Source organism: Vigna unguiculata, chromosome 3, assembly GCF_037176805.1.
Source record: "Vigna unguiculata cultivar grain cowpea cultivar isolate G323 ecotype 2 chromosome 3, ASM3717680v1, whole genome shotgun sequence".
NCBI classification, from domain to species: Eukaryota; Viridiplantae; Streptophyta; class Magnoliopsida; order Fabales; family Fabaceae; genus Vigna; species Vigna unguiculata.
This window is the reverse complement of record NC_140794.1, coordinates 42,690,888-42,712,484: the sequence shown is the minus strand read 5'-3', so window position 1 is coordinate 42,712,484 and position 21,597 is coordinate 42,690,888. Positions and strand designations below refer to the sequence as shown.

General features: G+C 30.9%; 2 protein-coding genes and 1 long non-coding RNA gene across 3 annotated transcripts; 1 reads left to right on the top strand and 2 right to left on the bottom strand.

Moving 5' to 3' along the window:
• Positions 1-5,504: 5,504 nt before the first annotated feature.
• Positions 5,505-6,451, bottom strand: LOC146887878 (uncharacterized). Its single transcript, XM_085670448.1, has 2 exons — positions 6,252-6,451; positions 5,505-6,177 (listed from the first exon to the last, which is right to left on the bottom strand). The coding sequence occupies exons 1-2, from the start codon at positions 6,449-6,451 to the stop codon at positions 5,505-5,507; spliced, it is 873 nt and encodes a 290-aa protein (XP_085526574.1).
• A 1,066-nt stretch (positions 6,452-7,517) lies between these two features.
• On the top strand, positions 7,518-11,337 carry LOC114179240 (1-deoxy-D-xylulose-5-phosphate synthase 2, chloroplastic-like). The gene is made up of 10 exons (XM_028065505.2): positions 7,518-7,773; positions 8,029-8,190; positions 8,323-8,487; positions 8,696-8,846; positions 8,929-9,200; positions 9,310-9,583; positions 9,828-10,135; positions 10,268-10,549; positions 10,638-10,922; positions 11,015-11,337. Exons 1-10 carry the CDS (start codon positions 7,675-7,677, stop codon positions 11,159-11,161), a joined length of 2,145 nt encoding a protein of 714 aa, XP_027921306.1. The 5' UTR covers positions 7,518-7,674; the 3' UTR covers positions 11,162-11,337.
• LOC146887877 (uncharacterized) lies at positions 9,652-10,489 on the bottom strand. The gene is made up of 2 exons (XR_014993997.1): positions 10,299-10,489; positions 9,652-10,114 (listed from the first exon to the last, which is right to left on the bottom strand). It is a non-coding gene; the product is annotated as an uncharacterized LOC146887877 (long non-coding RNA).
• Positions 11,338-21,597: the final 10,260 nt, after the last annotated feature.

Sequence of the window (21,597 nt, the reverse complement as noted above, 5' to 3'; positions counted from 1 at the left end):
CTCATATATAAAATTTTCATGCATATTTAATTTGCATTTATCTAAAGTAAAACATTTAGTACTAATTAACAATGTAAGTATTTAATTGTTCTTAATTTACCTTTTTTTATAATTTTCATTTGAGTTAAAAAATAATTTATAAAATAATTAAATTTAAATTAAGGAATTTTTAAACTTAAAAATATAAAAAATAATTATTTTAATTTAAAATAACGATACTTAAAAGTAAAATTAATAAAAAAATATGTACATAGCAAAACAGGAATCCTGTAAAAATATAAATGTAGATATTAAAATGCTGATTTTTATCAATATGACACATGATTTTTTTCTTCACTTTTTATTTTCTTGTTTTTTATTGTGTTTTCTAAATTATCCATGGCCTGCATAATGGTGACAGCGGTGCTTTAAGCGGTTTTATTTCGATTGTCCAACGTGCTCATTTTTGTATTTTTATACACCATCCAATCCAATGAAATTGTAAAAAGAAATTAATAAAATATTAAAAAGGAATTTAAATAATCAAATGAAAAACCTAGAAACTATTTCATTAACCGAAATTTATAATGCACAATTTTACCACAACTACAAAAAAAAGTGTAATTAATCGTGGATATAAAACAAGTTAACCAATTTGAAAGGACGAAAAAAAATGTGTAACAAAAGAACAAAGATCTTAGAAATTACATATTAAGAATATAATAAATAAATAAATAAATATATATATATATATATATATATATATATATATATATATATATATATATATATAAAATTTCTCATAGGTGAGTTCAAAAAATAATCATTAGAACGAGTTTATTTACCATCGTAATGTTCAAAATGCTTTTCATTATTATTCTTTTATTCAAAAATTTATATATATATATATATATATATATATATATATATACTAGTTTTCTTTAAAATCGGACAATATTAGTCCTTTTGTTACATTACTTAAGAACGTTTGAATTGAATGACTTGGCAAGCCGAAAAATATAAGTGGCACTAGGTATGACTATAATTCCTTGGAAAATGTTGTTTTCCTTGCATCACAGGAGGTGATCTAACTTTTTTATTTCTATTTTAAAATAAAAATATAATAATAATAATATATGTATTATATATGTTGATATTTAAAAATATGGTTATATGTTTTATATCTACTTCATTGATTGTTGAAAATAGTGTATCAAGTTCATTAGTGTTGTTTAAGATAAATTTTTCATAAATGGTTAAATGAGTCTGAAATTAAACATTGAGTCTATTTATATACTGGTTATACGGTTATACGAGTTAACTAATAAATATTACATGACACAAACAAGTTTTTTAACACATATATGAGTATGTCCAAACACTAAGTAAACGAGTCTAGCAATACATATTAAACGAGTTAATTCACATATTGATTAGACAAGCATAAGAATATGAATTAAACGAGTATGTTCATACGTTGATTAGACGAGTCTATCAACACACATTAAATAAGTATGTTCATACATATATTGGACGAGTCTATCAATATACATTAGATAAGTTACTTCATATACTAATTAGACAAGTCTAACAATACATATTAGATGAATATAGTAATACACATTAGACGAATAGTAATACATATTACATTAGTCTAATAGTACACATTATTATCCAATCACTACTCTACCTTTCTCCATAGTCTATTCTATGTATTTTTAGATCATCTACTTTTTATACTTTTACGTATCTTGTAATCTTTCTATTTTTAGAATTTATATTTACATTTCTTTACATCAACTAATATTTCTATTTTTAAATCTTCAACTCTATATATATTTTTTTATTATTTAACTTTTGTATTTTCATATCATTTACTCCTTACATTTTGTGTTGCATAATCTAACATTATGTTTATTTATTTCTTTTCACAACCAATATATATATATATATATATATATATATATATATATATATATATATATATATATATATATATATATATATATATATATATATATATATATACATCGTGTGGACCATCGATAGATCGACCAAGGTCAAGCGGCCGTAGGCCGCCCGCTATAAGCGGACCTCACATTGGACGCTGAGGCGATAGTCCCTTCAGAGCTTCAGCTCTGAACACGCTAAATCGGCTACCCGTCAGTCAAACGGGCTAAACACTCCCTCCGCCTTCATCTCCAGTTAAACTTTGTTTCCATCTTAATGGAGACTCTCACCTACAAGGACACCCGTCAGGCCGAACGACCATCGGTCGATCGGCCAAAACAAAACCTGGATCAGTAAGTTAGACATTAATTAAGATAATACAAGTCGGTAATCAAGATTAAAAAGCAATTGGGCCATGATTATATGATTAAGGAGCCCTAATCATAAGTCCACACCAAAAGCTATAAATAGAGGCCTAAGGTAGGTTGGTAAAGATCTTTTAATTCGCATTTATTATAGTAGTTACGATGATCTACCGATCGGCCTTAACTAACTTAAGCATCGGAGCCTTTTAGACAGATACACCGATCACCTGCACAACCGATCAAAGGAGAGTAAAGATTGTATTGAATGGAGGATTCGACGAGCTAATTGAAATAAACGCAGATAGAAAAGGATTAAAGAATAATTTAAGTGTTGACGGTATATGCTTGGTCCCTACACCCGAAACAATATATATATATATATATATATATATATATATATATATATATATATATATATATAAACATACGAATAAACATCACTTCTTCGTAACGAGTTTCAAACTAGTTAAACATAATATATGAAGACTAGTATTTTTTTTTAGGCTTAAATACACATTTGGTCCCTATTTTTGTCAAAATTATTCAATTTGGTCCTTATTTTGGTTGTTTGTTAAATTTAGTCCTCGTTTTGGTAAAATCGCATTCAATTCAGTCCTTTTGGCATACGGAGTTAAAAATTTTAACGGCACAGTGACACGGTGTAACTGTTTGGCCTACGTGTCAGTTTTTGGTCAGTGACGTTGGCACAGTAAACTTATATGGCCGTTGGAAGTTTAAAATTTAGGGAAATTGATTTGGGGAAGAAATTAGGGTTTGAGAGGTGTGAAGCAAAATTGTGGCCAATGCAGCTGTTTCACTCCATCCAGTGTGTGATTGATAATGTTAATTTTTACCATTATCCAAGCTATATTTCATTAGCAAAATCATCTCTTCCAAAGTTTTTAACGTACTTAATCCTCAATTTTACCTTACTTTTGTAAATAAATACATTTTGGGTTACATTTATCTAAATATACCACTAATCCCCATTTTTTGTGTCCTTTTTGTAGATGGGAAGCTTTGTCCAAAAATCCAGACTAATGAGTGACCCAGAATAGCAAGGAGAAGAAGAAAAATGTCAACAGGAAGCGCCTGGCGACATGAAGCAAGCGCCAGGCGGAACAGACCGCCAGTCAAGCGCCAACCAGGCGCCCCTGTTACGAACCGCCTGGCGGTAACTGGACACCGCCGGGCGGTAGCTGTTAGTTTTGCCCCCTGTTTGCTCAATACCGCCTGGCGGTGAGACCCTTCCGCCAGGCGCCAGTGTTCGCTGATGTGGCAAGTTGGCTCTTTTTCTTCTATTTTCGCGAGGGGAAACGGATCTTTGGCATTTTGGAGCTCGAGCAACGCGATTTGGAGAGCTTGGAGGAGTGCTAGGGCTTGTGGGAACAACTCCATCTTCCTCTTTGTATCTCTTTCTCTTCCATTTTCCATTTTGTAAGCTTGAGCTCTCCATGACAATGGAGAGCTAAACCCATTTGTGTTGGGGTTAGATGTAGCCATTAAACTTTCATGTATTTTCGAATGGTTTGAATACATATATGCTTCTTCCATTGATTTCTAGTATCTTTGTTTATGCATTTAAAGCTTGCTTTGTTTTACCCATTCATTGCATGATATTTGGGTCATTAGGTATTGGAAAATATCTCTTGAAACCTTGAATTGGAACAAGATACCTAATGGAACTTGTATCTAGGAATGGAACTTGACCCATTAGTTGTCTTAAACCCTAATTTGTAAAGCGGGTTTGTTTATTTAGGGATTCAAGGAATTGACTCTAAATAAGGAAACCTAAGCTCATTCAACTAAGGAATTAAAGTTTGAGTAAACTTGTGGGTTGACATTAGTAATTAATGGAGAAGAGTTTTATTGCTTAATATACATGAGAGTGAAGTAGGTGAAGTCTAACTCCAACAATATCAATCCATTGCATTTCTAGTCTTTACCATTTCCTAGAGTCTTCAAATATCCAAGTTCAATTTTGATTATTTAGGCAAAATTTAATTTCATATAAAAACTCAAATTATGAATTTATTCATTAGTTTAAATTAGTCACTAATTACGCAAATATTTAGTATACACGAGTCTCTTGGGAAACGATATCCGGTCTTACCGATTACTACTTGCGTGACTTGGTACACTTGCCAAAGTCATAACAGTGATTCAAAATTGGCGTTTGAGAGGTATCTCTCGTCATCATTCGTCTTCCTCCTCTTGCTGTAACAGTTGGGGGCAACCAAGTTACGGTGGGTCTCATATTCGTGGTTCCAAGGGTATGGGTTTAATCCCCATTTGCAAATGTGGAGAAGTTGCAGTGCTTCGAGTGGCAAGAACTTTGAAGAATAATGGCAGACAATTTTGGGGTTGTTCTAAGTTCAAGAGTGTTGCTTGCAGTGATAATGTGTGGTGTAACTACTTCAAGGGGTGTGATGAAGAATTTTGTGATGAAAGAGATGGTATTATAGCCCAGCAAAGGATGAAGATTTCTGAACTGGAGATTTCTGTGAGGGCTATGAAGAAAACGAATCAATTTTTGTTACGATTAGTTATTGTTGTTGTTGTAATCTTTGTAGTCATGCTGCCAATAATGTTTAAGATTCAATGTCTGTAGGTGAGGATGATGATTTGTTGGTGTTGATGATGTTTTGTTGGTGTTGAAGTTATGAATGTAAAAAAGCAGGGCTGTAACTTATGAATGTTGTGTTTGTTGGTAATGAAGCAGGGTCGAGTAATGTGCAATTTAAGTCCCTATTTTAAGTTCATACTTTAGTTTAAAATGTGCAATTTGGTCCCTATTTTAAGTTTAAAATGTTCAATTTGGTCCCTATTTTAAGTTTAAAATGTTCAATTTGGTCCCTATTTTAAGTTTAAAATGTTTAATTTGGTCCTTGTTTTAAGTTTAAACTGTTGAATAGAGTCCCTGTTTTATAACACAACCTGCCAAATAGAAGTGGAAAATAAACCAACATATAATTGAATCCATATTGAACATACACAACCTGCCAATCACACAAGTCCAAATTCCAATCACAACTCCACTATTGGAGACCGATATTCATTCAAGTGCAATCAAAATGTGCTGAAGTCATGGAATTCAGATGTTCAACAAAAGTGTGCTGGACAAAAAAAGTTAACAAACATAGTATCAATTACTACAAAATTACTACCAAAACAGGCCTAAATACATCAAAAGTTGTCTCCTAAGTAGGCCTAATTAAAGCACAGAAAATGATGTTCAAGTTGGTGGTCTTCGAATCTGCAATTTCTGCTTGCAGCTTGGTTGCCCAGTCTGTTGTGAGACTTCATGTGCCTGCTGTGAAGGTTGTGTTGGTTGTGTGGTCTGCTGACTTGATGGTGGTGGTTGTTGTGTGGCTGTGTTGCTTGTGTGGACTGCTGACTTGATGGTGGTGGTGGTTGCTCTGTAGGCTGCGGTTGCTGAGGGAGTTGTGGACAATTACTTCTGTTATGTCCCACTTCACGACATACCCTACATCTCTTTTGATGGCCACCTTTCCTTAACTCAGTATCATTTTTCTTTAATTCCCACTGTTCCAATCTCCTCTTTTTCTTTGGCCTCCCAGGTAATCTCCTTTTGAGGGGGGGTTGGACATCATTGTAGGAAGTCCTCTCCCACAGCAGCTGCCCATTCACTGGATAGATTATGGAGTGGTATGTTTCTTCATAAGTGCAAATTCTGAACCAGTGTGGTATGAACTCCTCTGCATTTAAATTTAAAAACCTCATTGCAGCAAGTGCATGGCAACAAGGAATACCATTGAGCATCCATTTCCTGCACGTGCATTGTTGTGTGTCAATGTTGACTTTGTACTTCTCTCCAATAAGTGAAATGTGCTTGACTTCAAAAATCTTTTCTCCTGACCAACTATCAAAGCATAACAGGTTAGCAAATTGAATAAATGATAACTATTAATTGTGTCAAAATGCTTATTTAAATACCTTGGAATCCAGTTCTTTGTTAAGGCTGATTCTTCTCGCAGCCTAGTTGTAATCCTTGGGCAGATTGAACCTTTAAAAGCTTTCACCTTCTTCCGGTTTTTGACCCACCTCTTCATTAAATAAATTCTGATGTCCTCTAGTATTGATACAATTGGTTTAGTCCTTGCATCAATTATGACACTGTTGAAGGCTTCACTCATGTTGTTTACTAGAGTGTCACAGATGGCTTGACTTGTGAACCTAGATGTGGACCAAAATCTGAAAATGAAAGTATCACACAAAGGTTACCAACACCATAACGTGTAACAGTATTGTGAATATGGATGATAAACACAAACCTCGGTGGAATGGCTATGAGGTATTATTATCCTACAAAAGAAGATTTTTATTTGAAAAAATTATTTTTCCTAAACTCAAATAACATAGTTACTCGTGTTAGATTTTATACATTCGTGTAATTTTGAATTTTGAGAATTTCTAAATGGTATATTATTTAAAACTTTTAGCATTGAGTTCATTTGTGTATTATAATTTTATTAAAAAATTTAAAATATTTACCTTCGTGTATTAGCATTGTGTTCATTGGTGTAATTGTTGACAATTTTTCTAATTCACCATAAAAATTTTTGACAAACAAACTATGAATATAATATTAATTTTTCTTAGACCGATAATCTCAATATTTTTAATAGATAAATTATTATTAGATAATTAAATGATCTACTGATGTTTTGTTTTGATTTTTTTTTATTTTCTTTCAAATTATAGCAAAAACACACTGAATATCTACTTTATCTTAATATATAGTAGTAACAATATTCAACGTTTACAAATTATTCAACATTTTCAGCACAAGACGTACATGATTAGACTTTAAAAATAGAAAATGGATTATAAAATAAAGCTTTGGCTGCTGGATCCGGTCACTTCTGCAGACCTTATGTTCGGATTGACTTTTTTCTACGAATAATTTTAAAACTTTCTATTTCATTGTTCTTATTAATTTTTCAATTATTTTAAGGCAGGAATTAATATGTTTTATATTATTCAAAGACAATGAGTGCACCAGACCAAATAAACAAAAAAATAATTGGATATATTTTTTTCAGCAATTCTAGTATTTTGACATCAGTTAAGTCTTGTTAAGATAATTTCAAGTTGTAATTTAAAAGTTGTAAAATGACAGTAGAACGGGTGTAAAGTAGGAATGGGAAAGTTTTTATTTTCCGAAATAAAATGAATTGTTAAGTCTTGGTTTTGTTTGTTAATGCATTCGCTCCCTATAAAGGGTAGTTCCAAAATTCAGTTTAAATGCAATACCACCGCGAAGGAAGCTTTGCTTCATAATCTGCTCCCTTAATTTCTGCATATTTCCAACACCTTTCGCAATTATCACCTCTTTCTCTCACTCTTCTCAACAGTCATGGCCTTCTGCGGTGCTACCTTTGTCAAGCCAAACCATGCTTTCTCCCCAACCCACAAACCCAAAGCTCCAACTCCATACTATGATAGCAGAAAGAAGGTTGGTCAATGAATCATACCTACAACTCTACATGTCTGTAACAACAGTTTCCATTGTCCTTTCTGATCTAACAATCTAACCACACACTAAACATCATCTCTGTCAACATCATACTGTGCTTTTCTTTTTCCTTTTTTTCGTGTTCCTGTTTTGATTCCATAAGGGATCACTCATCTTCCTTTTGTAAACAGCAAATTCACCATTATTTTCTCACTGATGGTGCAAAGATGGCTGATGTGTTATTGTGTTTGTCAGTTCTGCGTGAGGGTTTCAGCAAGTGACTCGGGTGATGTCGAGAAGACTATTATCAGGAAAGAGAAAGACGGGTGGAAGATCAATTACTCAGGAGAGAAACCTCAAACACCATTGCTGGACACAGTCAACCACCCAATTCACATGAAGAATTTGTCCACTCAGGTTTAAAACTGGAATAATTTGTTAAGGCCTAAAGGCCATGCTACAGCATATTTCTTGTCCGTGGCTGACAACAGTTTTTTTACTGCGAGTTTTGTTGGTTTGTTTGTGAAAAGTATTGAATGTGTTTGTCAGGATCTAGAGCAACTTGCAGCAGAGCTGAGGGCAGATATTGTGCACAGTGTGTCAAACACTGGTGGGCATCTTAGCTCAAGCTTGGGAGTGGTAGAGTTAGCAGTGGCTTTGCATCATGTTTTCGACACCCCTGAAGACAAAATTATATGGGATGTTGGTCATCAGGTAATCTTTCCTCTTGTTTATTTCTTCTTCTTTTCTAATACATGTTAAATAGCAACAAAAGAAATATAATCCTCATTTAGAATCCTCATTTAGAGAAATTTGCTATTGTAGCAATTAAGATTTTATGTTTTTCCTTCTCTTCTGTACAATTTTCATCATTATATCATGTGGGATGTTTACGAGAGTCTAAAAAGTAACCGAATTGCAGGCATACCCACACAAGATTCTTACAGGTAGAAGGTCGAGGATGCACACCATTAGGAAGACTTCGGGGCTGGCAGGTTTTCCTAAAAGGGATGAGAGTACTCATGATGCTTTTGGGGTAGGACACAGTTCTACAAGCATATCTGCTGGTCTTGGTGAGATTCTTATATTTTAAGATCAATACAAATTTATATATGCAGAAGCACTTATTTCACGGATTGAGTGAATATTTATTAGGCATGGCTGTTGCACGTGATCTACTGGGGAAGAAGAACAGCATCATATCAGTGATAGGAGATGGGGCATTGACAGCAGGCCAAGCTTATGAGGCCCTGAACAATGCAGGGTTCCTTGATTCTAACATGATAGTAGTACTTAATGACAACAAGCAAGTCTCTTTACCAACGGCCACACTTGATGGCCCCGCAAGTCCTGTCGGTGCCCTCAGCAGTGCTTTGAGCAAAATTCAAGCGAGTACAGAATTCCGCAAACTCAGAGAAGCTGCAAAAGTAAGCCTCTTAAACTTATCATATTCGTAGTCAACGTCATGATCTCAGTGATCATGTCAAACTTTCAATAAGCTGTGGCATTTATTTGGCTCCAATTTTGTTGCTGAAGAGCATCACGAAACAAATTGGAGGACAAACACACCAGGTTGCAGCCAAAGTGGATGAGTACGCAAGAGGCATGATCAGCGGTTCTGGATCTACATTATTTGAAGAACTTGGCTTATACTACATAGGTCCCGTGGATGGTCATAACATTGAAGATCTAGTTACCATCTTTGAAAAAGTCAAAGCCACGCCGGCTGCAGGTCCAGTTTTGATTCATATTGTGACAGAAAAAGGGAAGGGATACCCCCCAGCAGAAAAAGCAGCTGATAGAATGCACGGTGAGTAAGGGATATTTCTTAATAAATCATCATGAGAAACTCGAAATTGTAAAATCAATTCTTAGATCTATTGCAAAAGTTACCACTGTTAATATAACTCAAAATCAATTTTGTTCTTACAATTAATTTCTCAACCTGAAACCAAGTGAAGTGAGTAACTATTTACCAAGGTACTTGATATTTTGCGTGATTTAAAACTAATATTTGAATTCAAGCAGACATTTATACATTCTCATATTTTCAGGGGTTGTAAAGTTTGATCCAAAAACAGGGAAGCAGTTTAAGGCAAAAGCCTCAACACTTTCATACACACAGTACTTTGCTGAGTCTTTGATAAAGGAGGCTGAAATAGACAACAAGATAGTGGCCATTCACGCAGCAATGGGTGGTGGTACCGGCCTAAATTATTTCCACAAAAGGTTTCCCGATCGGTGTTTCGATGTGGGGATAGCTGAGCAGCATGCTGTTACATTTGCTGCTGGGTTAGCTGCCGAAGGTCTCAAGCCCTTTTGTGCCATTTACTCATCATTCCTGCAACGAGGATATGATCAGGTGAGCCAATATGGTTCAATGAGAAATAGTCCAAACTATCTCATTATTGATTTCTTCTTGATCTAAGTTTATTTGTAAGTTAATAACTGTGATAAGAAAATATGATCACTGTGATTTATTATATCTATGTAGGTAGTTCATGATGTTGATCTTCAAAAGCTACCTGTTCGATTTGCTATGGATAGAGCTGGTTTGGTTGGAGCAGATGGACCAACCCATTGTGGAGCATTTGATATCACTTACATGGCTTGCCTGCCCAACATGGTGGTGATGGCTCCTTCTGATGAAGCTGAGCTGATGCACATGGTTGCAACAGCAGCAACTATAGATGACAGACCAAGCTGCTTCAGATTTCCAAGGGGAAATGGAATTGGAGCCACTTTGCCACTCAACAACAAAGGAACCCCACTTGAGGTGAGAATCAGAGACTAACATGTATTTCCGAAATCTTATCTTATCTCAATAGTTAAGTCACCGAACTGAAATTGTTTTGGTCGTATAGATCGGAAAAGGCAGAATTCTGATGGAAGGCAGCAGAGTTGCTATTTTGGGATATGGTTCAGTAGTCCAACAATGCAGACATGCCTCGGAATTGCTTAAAGAAGTAGGCGTTAATGTGACAATTGCTGATGCTAGGTTTTGCAAACCTTTGGATACAGATCTCATCAGGCTACTAGCTAAAGAGCACGAAATACTGATCACAGTGGAAGAGGGTTCTATTGGTGGTTTTGGATCACATGTTTCTCAATTCTTGAGCTTATCTGGTATCCTAGATGGACCTCTAAAGGTAAACCTTCCTCCATGGAGGAATCGCTCTCTAATAAGATTTCATTTCAGATTATTATTCTAACAATGATTCCGATTTGGTTTTACCTGCAGTGGAGAGCAATGATGCTTCCTGACAGGTACATTGATCATGGGTCACCAAAGGATCAGGTTGAAGAAGCAGGGCTTTCATCAAAGCACATTGCGGCCACAGTCCTGTCTCTTCTTGAAAGGCCAAAAGAAGCTCTTATGTTCAAATAGAAACGCCAAATGGAATGAGGATCTTAACCCGGAACCTCAAAGATGCATTCATTCAGTTCCGTCGGCATTGCGGTTTACAGGAAGCTGTAAATAGTTACGCTAGAATTGTCGATTTGGATTCTTAGGTCAGGCCCAAGAATAGTATGACAAATAAAGAGATTAATTTATTCTTGCAACTCCAGGAATCAATCAAGGCATTGTAACATATCTATATCTAATGCTAAAATTTTAATATTTAAAAAAAAAGACAAGAATAATTTTATCGAAGCTGGTGTAAATTTTTTCATTAAATATAATATTGTTATAAATTCCTGGTAAGCTTCTAGGAGGAGTCATATCTGAATAATGCATATACTAGTAAGATGTGAAGATATTAACAAAAATAACTTATCAGTATTTCACACGTTTACATATCCTTTTCGGATAAGAATTCTATGGTTAAACATATTTGATTTGGAGCAATTTTGAGATAGTTCATATGAAAAAAAATTGCTAATAAGTGTGTGAACATGCACAAAACATTTCGACAAGTCTTGTTATTGTTTTATAGGAATAATTGTTGATCAAAAAGTAACCAAATGCTACCTGTCATTGTAAAAAAAGACACTATTATGATATTTACTCAAAGTAAGTGATGTAATCTTCTTAAAATAAAAATGATTTAAGATATTTGAGCTTTTACAGATACATAAATAGAATGAATGAGTAGTTTATTTTTATAAAAAAATTATCTTTTGCCACTATTTTCTTTATATTATCTTCAAGAATATTTTTTTTTTTTTAGTTTTAGATTTGAAAAAAAAAAGGAAACAAAACCTGACGAAGAAAGGCGAAATTCTATTTCATCAAATTTGTTAACGGGTAAGTTTAAGTTTATTACTTCTAAAGAGTTGATTTTGAGGATTTTTTAACTATATTATGTATATGAGATAATGTTTTCTAGGATTCTAAGATAAAGAATAGTTAAGGTTTGGATCACAATACTTCTATTAGACAAAGGAACCAACATAACTCAATTAAGAAAGTTATCATTCAAAGGTAAAAATTAGAACATGTTGCATATATTTGTTGTGACCAAAGTAAAATGTTCAATTTTACAATTTGGGTCAATTTTCGCTGGCAATGAATGGTTGCTCAAGTGAAAATCAATTAAAATTGTTGAGTGTTTCTAGATTTCTATCTATGAACGTGAAATGAAGAATTATTGAATAGTTATTATAATTGTACTTTGAGGTAAGTGATGTGATATCAACTTGAACTTGAGTTAGGGATTGATACCTATAATCTTGTTGTTTGTTTGTTAAGTGATATATGAATGATAATTTGTTATTTATTAACTGTGTAATTCTTTTTACTAATTGAACTTTTGTATTATTCATGCAACAGTTTATTTACGCAATAATATTTTGTGTTTATCATTCTATTACATAGTATATTTTTTCAATTTTGTAAAATTTACTAGACAAATAATATCTCTGAAAATAATTATATTGCTAATCTTCAATAACATCAAACAAAATACGATTATAAAACCACTCAAATAGAATATATATTTTAATATAATTTTAATCCATAAAATAACGGTCATATTTCATTTTGGTCTTTAGAAATAGTTTACTCAACTTTTCATTCTTATAAATTTCTTTTTATGTTTATCTTATTTTGTTTTACTCTTTAAAATATATTTTCTTATCGTTTTAACTCCTATATATTTTCTAGATTCTTTTAGCTTCTATTAAATGTTTTTAAAGAAACTAATTTAAAATAAAAAAATATTATAGAATTTAAAACACACATAATTATATTAAAAATAATCAAACTAAATATTTATATATAAACAAAAAATAATACAATATTATAATTCAAAAGCTTATTCAATAACTCTTTCTTTCTATAATTTTCTTTTATACAGAGAATTGATCTTTCATCTTTCATCTTATATAATATTTAATTTTGTCTTTTTTAATTAATGTGGAATACTTTAATTCACACTTAAATTATTTTCAAAAATATTTAATTTTGTCTTTTTTAATTAACGTGGAATACTTTAATTCACACTTAAATTATTTTCAAATATATATATATATATATATATATATATATATATATATAAAAGAGAATATACTTGACTAAGTCCATTCAAGCAGACCATATATTTAAACAGAAATATGTTCCATATATCCTTAAGTTTTTTAACAACTTCGAAGGCTACGATTCATTCCAAAACAAAACTTCGAAGGCTACAAAACACGCAGAAATACCAGAATTATGATATAATATTCACATGTTGGCATCACATTTTAGGCACAGATCAGAATTTTCAAAACAAAATAGATATCCATGATGTATGTGCCTGCCTTTTTTATTATACTTTCTAATGAGAAGCACCACACCGTTAAATTTTCACGTAGACAAAGCCTTGCCCTAGAAATAGTAACATTGACCAGGTGATTCTTTTGAGATTTAAAGACAAAATCGTTGAATGGACTTTTATAGAAGTAGGCTTACAATATTCAATTGAGATTAAAATAAATTGAAGAAATCAACTGTTGGACTAAGTCCGATTCAAGATTGAAATGAAATAAACAAGAAAATGACATCAAATATAAAGAATATTGTATTAAATTAATGGTAATGTTGCATAATCAAACTACAACATTATCCAAAAAAGTATTACGACATTACACAGCGAGTAGCAATGATAATGGAAGACACTTTTAGAGTAAATGAAATTTATGTATAAAGAAAACATTGGGTATTTTGTCTTGGTCAGTTTGATAATAATCTAAGTATATATTTGTTCTAGTACCATAATGTGTATGGTTATGTTTTCACGTCAAATTACGACAAATATAAGAAAACATTTAGATATACGAACTAATGTGAGATCTTTGACCAAATATATGCTTAATCTACAATGAAAGGGACAAAAAAGAAACACCTTTTTAATTTAAGTACTGTAAACAGCTTCTACCTGCACTTCCACATATTTCTTTTTGCGCCCATGTAAACATATCCCATTTTTATTTTGATTGTGCAATCTAAAAATAAAAAATATTGTTCAGATGGTGCAATTTAAAAATTAAAATAATTTCTAGATTATATACTCCATTTTTTTAACAAAAAAAAGTTCAGATTGCATCACGCAGAAGCCAAAAATAATTTTCAGATTAGAGAATAAATGACATCTGAAGTGCAATCTAGAAGTCAGATAATTTGTGGATGGTTCATCCTGAAAGTCAAATGACTTTAGAATAATATAATCCAGAAACTATATTTTTTTAACTCTTCAAATTTTTGGAAGTTATTTTTGACTTTCAGATTCTATAATGTATAAGTCCTTTTTTTTATTTTTGCATTGTATAATCTAAAAACTATTTTTCTAGAAAATAAATATCTAAAAATTATTTTTTTCTTAAATTATACAATTAAAAAAATAGTAAATTTTTTTATACAGAAATACAAATAAACATATGAAATTCGAGGAAGAAACTTCTCACTGTTCCATATCAAGAGAGATAATCATGAGACAAATGTACAATGTGTCCAGGAAAATAATAACAAATTCTTTATTTATCTTTTAATACAATTTCCAATTTCCTGATTTAGTTAATTAAATATTGCACAAGAAATGAAAATTTGAATTACTTTTGAAAATATTATCCAAACACCTTAATTTATTTTTGTGCAATCAATGTTTAGAAATCAACACTTATCCCATCTTTATGCTTGGATGGTAAAAAATGTATGTTATCAAGTGTTTTGCAGAAACTGAGTATAGATTTCTTATTGTTGTAACTACTTGTTGGATCCATAGACCTAACACTACTAAGCCACCACTCACATGTAGAAATTGATCTTCACTGTGTTAGAGAAGAAGTAGAGAAGAGAACTATAAAGCTTATCCACTATGGGTCTTGAAAACATTTTCCTCCCATCTTGAGAGGGGCTATCCCAATTTGGTTTAGTTAGTTAGTTTTGGTTTGGTTAGTTTACATATGTTTTTCTCTCTTTTTTTTATATCTCTGCTCCTTAAGCATTTTGTAAGACAAATACACCTTATGTACTTTCACATTTACTTTTTCTTCTTTTGCGAATAAATGGGAGCGAAATGTAAATAAAATGGGAGCGAAATGTAATAGAAGAAAAAGAAAACGAATTCTAAAATTAAATGAAATAAGTATGATAGAGAAAAGTATAAAATAAATATTTTAAGAAAGGTTCATAAGAGAAAGATCCAAAAACAAAAAATAAATAAATAAATAGACTCTCAATTTTTTATTTTTGTAAAATGTTAGATTATAGAATATTTTTTATTCCTTTGAAATATTTTACAATAAAAAAGAGTTACCAAGAGCCATGTTAGAAAAGTCCTGTGAAGAGTTATTAAGTGACATGTCACTTTCACCGTGTAATGATGATTTTATCTGCTTCACATGATTAACATTTAACTAATCCATGCGCTACATGCATCTTTTGAAGGTGTAATGATTATTTTTTCCTTAATCTTATAAACAAAAATGTGCATCCCCTAGTTTCAAGGAACCACCATTGTGTAATTAATTAAGAGTTAATTAAATATGAAACATACGATTAGTTGAATTAATTTTAGTCTGTAATAGAGTTGTCAAAACGGGTCATATAATATAGTGCATCAGGAATTAGTGGATTAAACGAGTTGACTCACATAACTCACATAATTATAAAAATCATTTTTTTCTTCTATCTTTACGACATTAATTGGTAAAATATTTTGACAGAGATGCAAAAGTTTAAATTATTAAACTCTCTCCTACATTAACTTTGAAAAGACATGAAGTACCACCACGTACAAAAAATACTATAAATTTTGATGTAGCATGTCAATACGAAAAGTTAGGCATCTATATTTCCAAAGAATTTAGAGTGCTCATCACACCACTATATTCCAAAAGAAATAATGAGGTGCAAGAAGTAAAAAGTTTGAGTTTTTTAAGAGTGAGAGTTTCTTAAAAATGAGGTGTTAGAAGTAACAAGGTTGGTGGGTGTAAGAAGAAACATCCAATTAGTGACGTTTTTCTTTTATATATTCAGGTTGGTAAGCCAACCCGACATTCAAGTACATTTTTGGCTCGTATCAAAAATTACAATTTTTTTTTAATTCAACCCGGTCTAAACTCGTGGTGGATCAAGTTGGCTCAAGAATTTTAACTCATTTTAACAACTTTGTTAAACAATTTTATGTTTACATTTGAGTTTTTTACTATCTCTAAACACTTGATGTGTGTTTGTTCCTCTTCTAAAACTTTTTATAAAAGATTAGAATTTTTTATTTGAACAACAACATTGAAAATCAAAGACTTTAGTAGTTTTATGTCATGGATAGTTTATAATTTTCTCCTTAAAAGAATTGTATATTAAATAATAATAAAAATGGGCTTAAATACTAATTTAGTCTCTATTTTCTTTGAGTTTATTTAATTTAGTACTAATATTAATTTTTTTTTAATTTGATTTTAATTTTCGTCAATTTTGTTCAATTTGATTTTTTTGGCTAACACCATTTAAATAATTAACAACAATCATGTCTCCCATGTGTCAGTTCATGATTTTTTTTAGTTTTATTTTCAATTTATTTTAATTTTAAAAGAATATTTACGTATCACGCTAGTATTGTATCACGTGTTAGTAACAACATTACTTTATATCATTTATAACCTCCTAAAATTTTAAATTAATGGTGTTAGTCTACATTCTTAAGATTTTTGTTCTAATTTTAAAGCAATTATATCCTAAACAAAAAATAGTTAATAAAAAATGTGAGTTTTAAAAAATATATCAGTATAACATTTATATAAAAAATAATTTTGTCTCAATTTGAAAAAGGATAAAATTGGTCTATTTAAAAAAAATGGAACTAAATTAAACAATCAAATTAAATATAAAACATTAACATTAACATGTGTCACTAATCCTGACACATTGATATATAAACATTTTTTTTAAAATTAAGAAATGAATAAATACAAAAAATAAGAAAAAAGTGAATTGACCTGTGATAGACACTATTAACTGTCCGTTGATTAATTAAAAGACATTTAAAAAAATTAAACAAAACTGCATAAAATAAAATAAAAACTAAATTAAATAAATTTAACAAATATGAATCAAATTAGTATATAAGAAAAAGCTTTGTTTAATATTTGTGGGCATTGAAATGTGGGATCACAATAAAATTGACTGTGTGCTTTTCTGTGAGTTTGTCTTCATTATAAATGATTAATTTTTAATGCATGATTCCTACGGCTTATGAAAGTATATATATATATTTCTCACGATTTGAAAGAGGACTTCTCTTTCAAAATTAGAGGAGACAAATTTTCATTTTACATGCATATTTTGTATTTTGACAGTAATTATGTGATCCTCATGGCACATATCCTCGACCTCCAAATCAACTTGCAAATCATTTGGAGAAAGAAGATAACATCCCATATAATATCATAAATATTTTTGTTTAAGAGAATATTGAAGGTAAATATTGTATAAATATGTTATTTATGATTAACTTATTTTTGGTGACTTTGACCTTGATAGCATTGACAAGTTGTTTTAATACATTATATATATTTTTACTTTAGATCACATTGAATTAATCCATTGATTATATAAATGTTTGTTAAAAATCATCGTAGATCACATCTCAACAACATTATTTATATTACTTATTTTTAAATGTTGTCTTTAAACTGTGTAAAAAGGTACGTAAACTCATATTAACTAAAAGAACCATGTATTTAGGATGAAAAAATAATTTGTGTTCGCGGGTACCCGCGGATAATAGATACATGTGAGTAGCGGAGTAGCGAGCATCATTTAATTTAATACTTGTTGCAAAGAGAAGTGAACCATCAAATTAAACTAGAACTTGACTATCACTTGAAGGAACCGACAATACCTAATTCAGATTGATTCAGATGAAAGATTTGACATTATAGTTTGGTCGAAGGCTAATGGGTTAAAATATCCAATTTTTCAAATGATTGCAAGAGATTTTCTAGTCATTCCTATCTTAACAGTTGCTTATGAGTTTTCTTTTAGTACTAGTGGTCGATTTCTTACACCACATAGGAGTAGATTACACCTAGACACTTTAAAGGCATTGATGTGTGTTCAAGATTGACTATGGACTGATAAAAAGTAATTAAATTAGTACTTCAAATTACATATTAATATTTATCAAATGATTGACTATGACAAATGAATTGATTTTCCTTTTCTGGCTCTTCAAAATTGAAACTGGACAGGATGAAGCTTAATACAATACGAGAGGAGATAATTGATGATGATGTTAGTAGTTTTCTTTTGCTTAAATAATGATTTGGTCATAGTTTTCGTTCAGTTTTTTCAATTTGGTCATACTTTTAATTTTTTTTCAATTTGGTCATAATATTCGTCAATTTTATTCAATTTGGTCTTCTTCGCTAACATCGTTAAAATAGTTAACGGATTGTTAACAGTAACTACCATGTGTCATTTTGTGATTTTTTTTATTTTTTTTTAATTTTAAAAAATTACTTTTTTTATTTTAAAAAAATGTCCACGTGTTAAACTCATATCATACCACGTGTCATTTTATGATTTTTTTAATTTTTTTTTAATTTTTTAAAAATTAAATTGTTTTTCATTTAAAAAAGTATTTCATGTGTCAAGCCAATATCATGTCACGTGTCATGGTTAGTTTATTATATTCAATTTGGTCATAATATTCTTTTTTTTTTCAATTTGGTCCTAATCTTTTTTTTAATTTAACATTTTGGTTCTTCTCCAAATTGAGACAAAATTTAATTTGTATATAAATGTTATATGGATATTATTATTAAAATGCATATTTGTATTAAATATTTTTAATTTAGAGTTAGAGTTTGTTTAAAATTAAAACGAAAAATTTCAAAGTAGGCAATAACACCATTAATTTAAAATTTTAAGCCACTTAAAAATTTAAAAATAGGGAATAACATCATTAAATTAAGTATTTTTAACCTCTTAAAATTTTAAATTAATGGTGTTATTGTGTACTTTGAAATTTTTCGCTTTAATTTTAAACCAACTCTAACTCAAAATTTAAAATATTTAATAAAATATGCATTTTAATAAGAATATCCATATAATATTTATATACAAATTAAATTTTGTCTCAAATTGGAAAAGAACAAAAATGTTAAATTTAAAAAAAAATTAGGTCCAAATTGAAATAAAAAATTACGAATATTAAGACCAAATTGAATATAATAAACTAACCCTGACACGTAACATGATATTGGTTTGACACGTGAATTTTTTTTAAATAAAAAATATATAAAAAAATATATAAAAAATAAATAAATAATCATAAAATGACACGTGACATTATATGAGATTGACATATGGACATTTCTTTCAAAAAAAAAGTAATTTAAAAAAATCACAAAAATGACATGTGACCTTTACTGTTCACAATCCGTCAACTATTTTTAACGGTGTTAGCAAAAATGATCAAATTAAATAAAATTGATGAATATTATGACCAAATTGAAAAAAAAATAAAAGAAAGACCAAATTGAAAAAATCGAATGAAAACTATGACCAAATCATTATTTAAGCCTTTTCTTTTTAATATTTTATTCTAAATTTACCAATAGTGTCACTGTGTCATTTATTGATGACTTTATTTGTGAGTTACTTGTTTCACAAATCAAGTGATCAACATGAAGATATTGGAGAGGAAACATAGATATTAGACTATTATTTTTAGAAGAATTAATTTTTAAATGTTTTACATTTGAATGTATGTTTTAGGTATTATTAATTTGAATTTATGTTTTACCTTTTATTTAGTTGGTCATTAACTTATACTCAGTTACATGCTTAAATATTAGTTGTTTTTTTTAGCAATTTAATTTAGATCCCATTTAAAAACTAATAAAATGTTTTTTTTTAAATATTTGTAGGTATTCAACAAGTAACCGGGTTAAAAGCATCTTTAAATATTTTTTATGCAGTTATCCAACTTGTAATAAGAGAAGTAACTAGAGAGATAACATGTACAATTTATTTTTGCGAATCATATAGCGAATAGAGAGTACCCTTCTGCGCGACCTGTATCTTTTCTTTTTCAAAAAGTAAAAACATTCTCAAAAAGCCAAAAAAAATCGTGTTCCTATCATCATTTTCACATTCCGTGTGTCCCTCTCAATACACACTACAATATTTTGGTAGGTTTAATTACTCGTAATATACCCAGTTTGATGCTAGTGTGTCAAATTGGTACTCAGTTTTAAAAAAGTGTCAATTGCGTACCCAAATATGTTTATGTGCCTCAATTGAGTTCAATTATTTATACGTCGTTACAATGGTTAACGTTGACTGATTTAAGTTGGTTTGAGAAGCAATTTTAGAACACGTGGCCATCATACAATTACTGATGTGGATATTGATGGCTTTTTTACGTTAATTGTAGAAGTAAAAAATGAAAAACGAAATTTGGTAAAGTTATTTTTGAGTTCGAAGAACAGAGATAGAGAGGAGAAGAGGAGGCTGAAGCGAATCAACTCGCAGGCTTTCACTGCCATTCAGTGGATTATCGGAGGCATCGTTAACAGCGACATGGGTTGAGCGGTGGAAGAAAGGTATGTGTTCCTGACTGTGATTGGTTTCGCTACTCATTTTAGGGTTTCTTTGGTTTGTTTGAGATTGTGATAATTTTTGGGGTTCTGTTCAATGTGTTTGATGTTTTTTGTACTTTGATTATTTTTCCTTTCTTATTTGTAATGCGGTGCAGTCGGATTACTTTATTCATTTGGTCTCCCACTATATGTGACGATGATGGTGTTGAGTTTACTGTGTGGTCCCCCCTTTGTTCATTTTGTCGCTATTTTGGTGTGTTGGTGGTATGGTTTGTAATTTGTGTTTGATATTTTGGGCATTTTCATATGTGACAGGGATATATAGATAGGAATATAGTAGTTGAGATGGACGAAAATTTTGAAGTTGTTTTTCACCATGGGGGAAGGTTTGTAAATGATGGGTCACTGAAATACATTGGAGAGAGTAGTATTTTATCATGTGACCCAGACAGATGGAGTTACTTTGAGATAATGTCAATTTTGAGGGAATTGGGTTACATGAATGTCAAAGAATTGTGGTATTCAGTAGGTGGAGGTGTTGTATTGGATGGAAGGCTGGAATTATTGACCGATGATAGAGGTGCATGTCACATGGTCAACATCGCCACACTAAATGGTCAAGTGCACCTTTATATGGTGCACTTCGTTTGTGAACCTATAGTAGTACATATGATAAAGGGTGGGAGTGAGGCAGAACTTGGCGTGGATGGTGCAGTTGAGGGTGAGGTTGATGTGGAGACTGAGGCTGATGAAGAACCTGCTGTGGTGGATGGGGTTGAGGTGGAAGTTGGT

Bases quoted from the DNA above. Each gene is read 5' to 3' on its own strand.
- LOC114179240 (XM_028065505.2), top strand. From the start codon at position 7,675: ATGGCCTTCTGCGGTGCTACCTTTGTCAAGCCAAACCATGCTTTCTCC. The intron at 9,201-9,309 runs GTAAGCCTCTTA...TTGTTGCTGAAG, and splicing joins AACTCAGAGAAGCTGCAAAA to AGCATCACGAAACAAATTGG. The intron at 10,923-11,014 runs GTAAACCTTCCT...TTTTACCTGCAG, and splicing joins TCCTAGATGGACCTCTAAAG to TGGAGAGCAATGATGCTTCC.
- LOC146887878 (XM_085670448.1), bottom strand. From the start codon at position 6,451: ATGAGTGAAGCCTTCAACAGTGTCATAATTGATGCAAGGACTAAACCA. The intron at 6,178-6,251 runs GTATTTAAATAA...ATGCTTTGATAG, and splicing joins ACAAAGAACTGGATTCCAAG to TTGGTCAGGAGAAAAGATTT.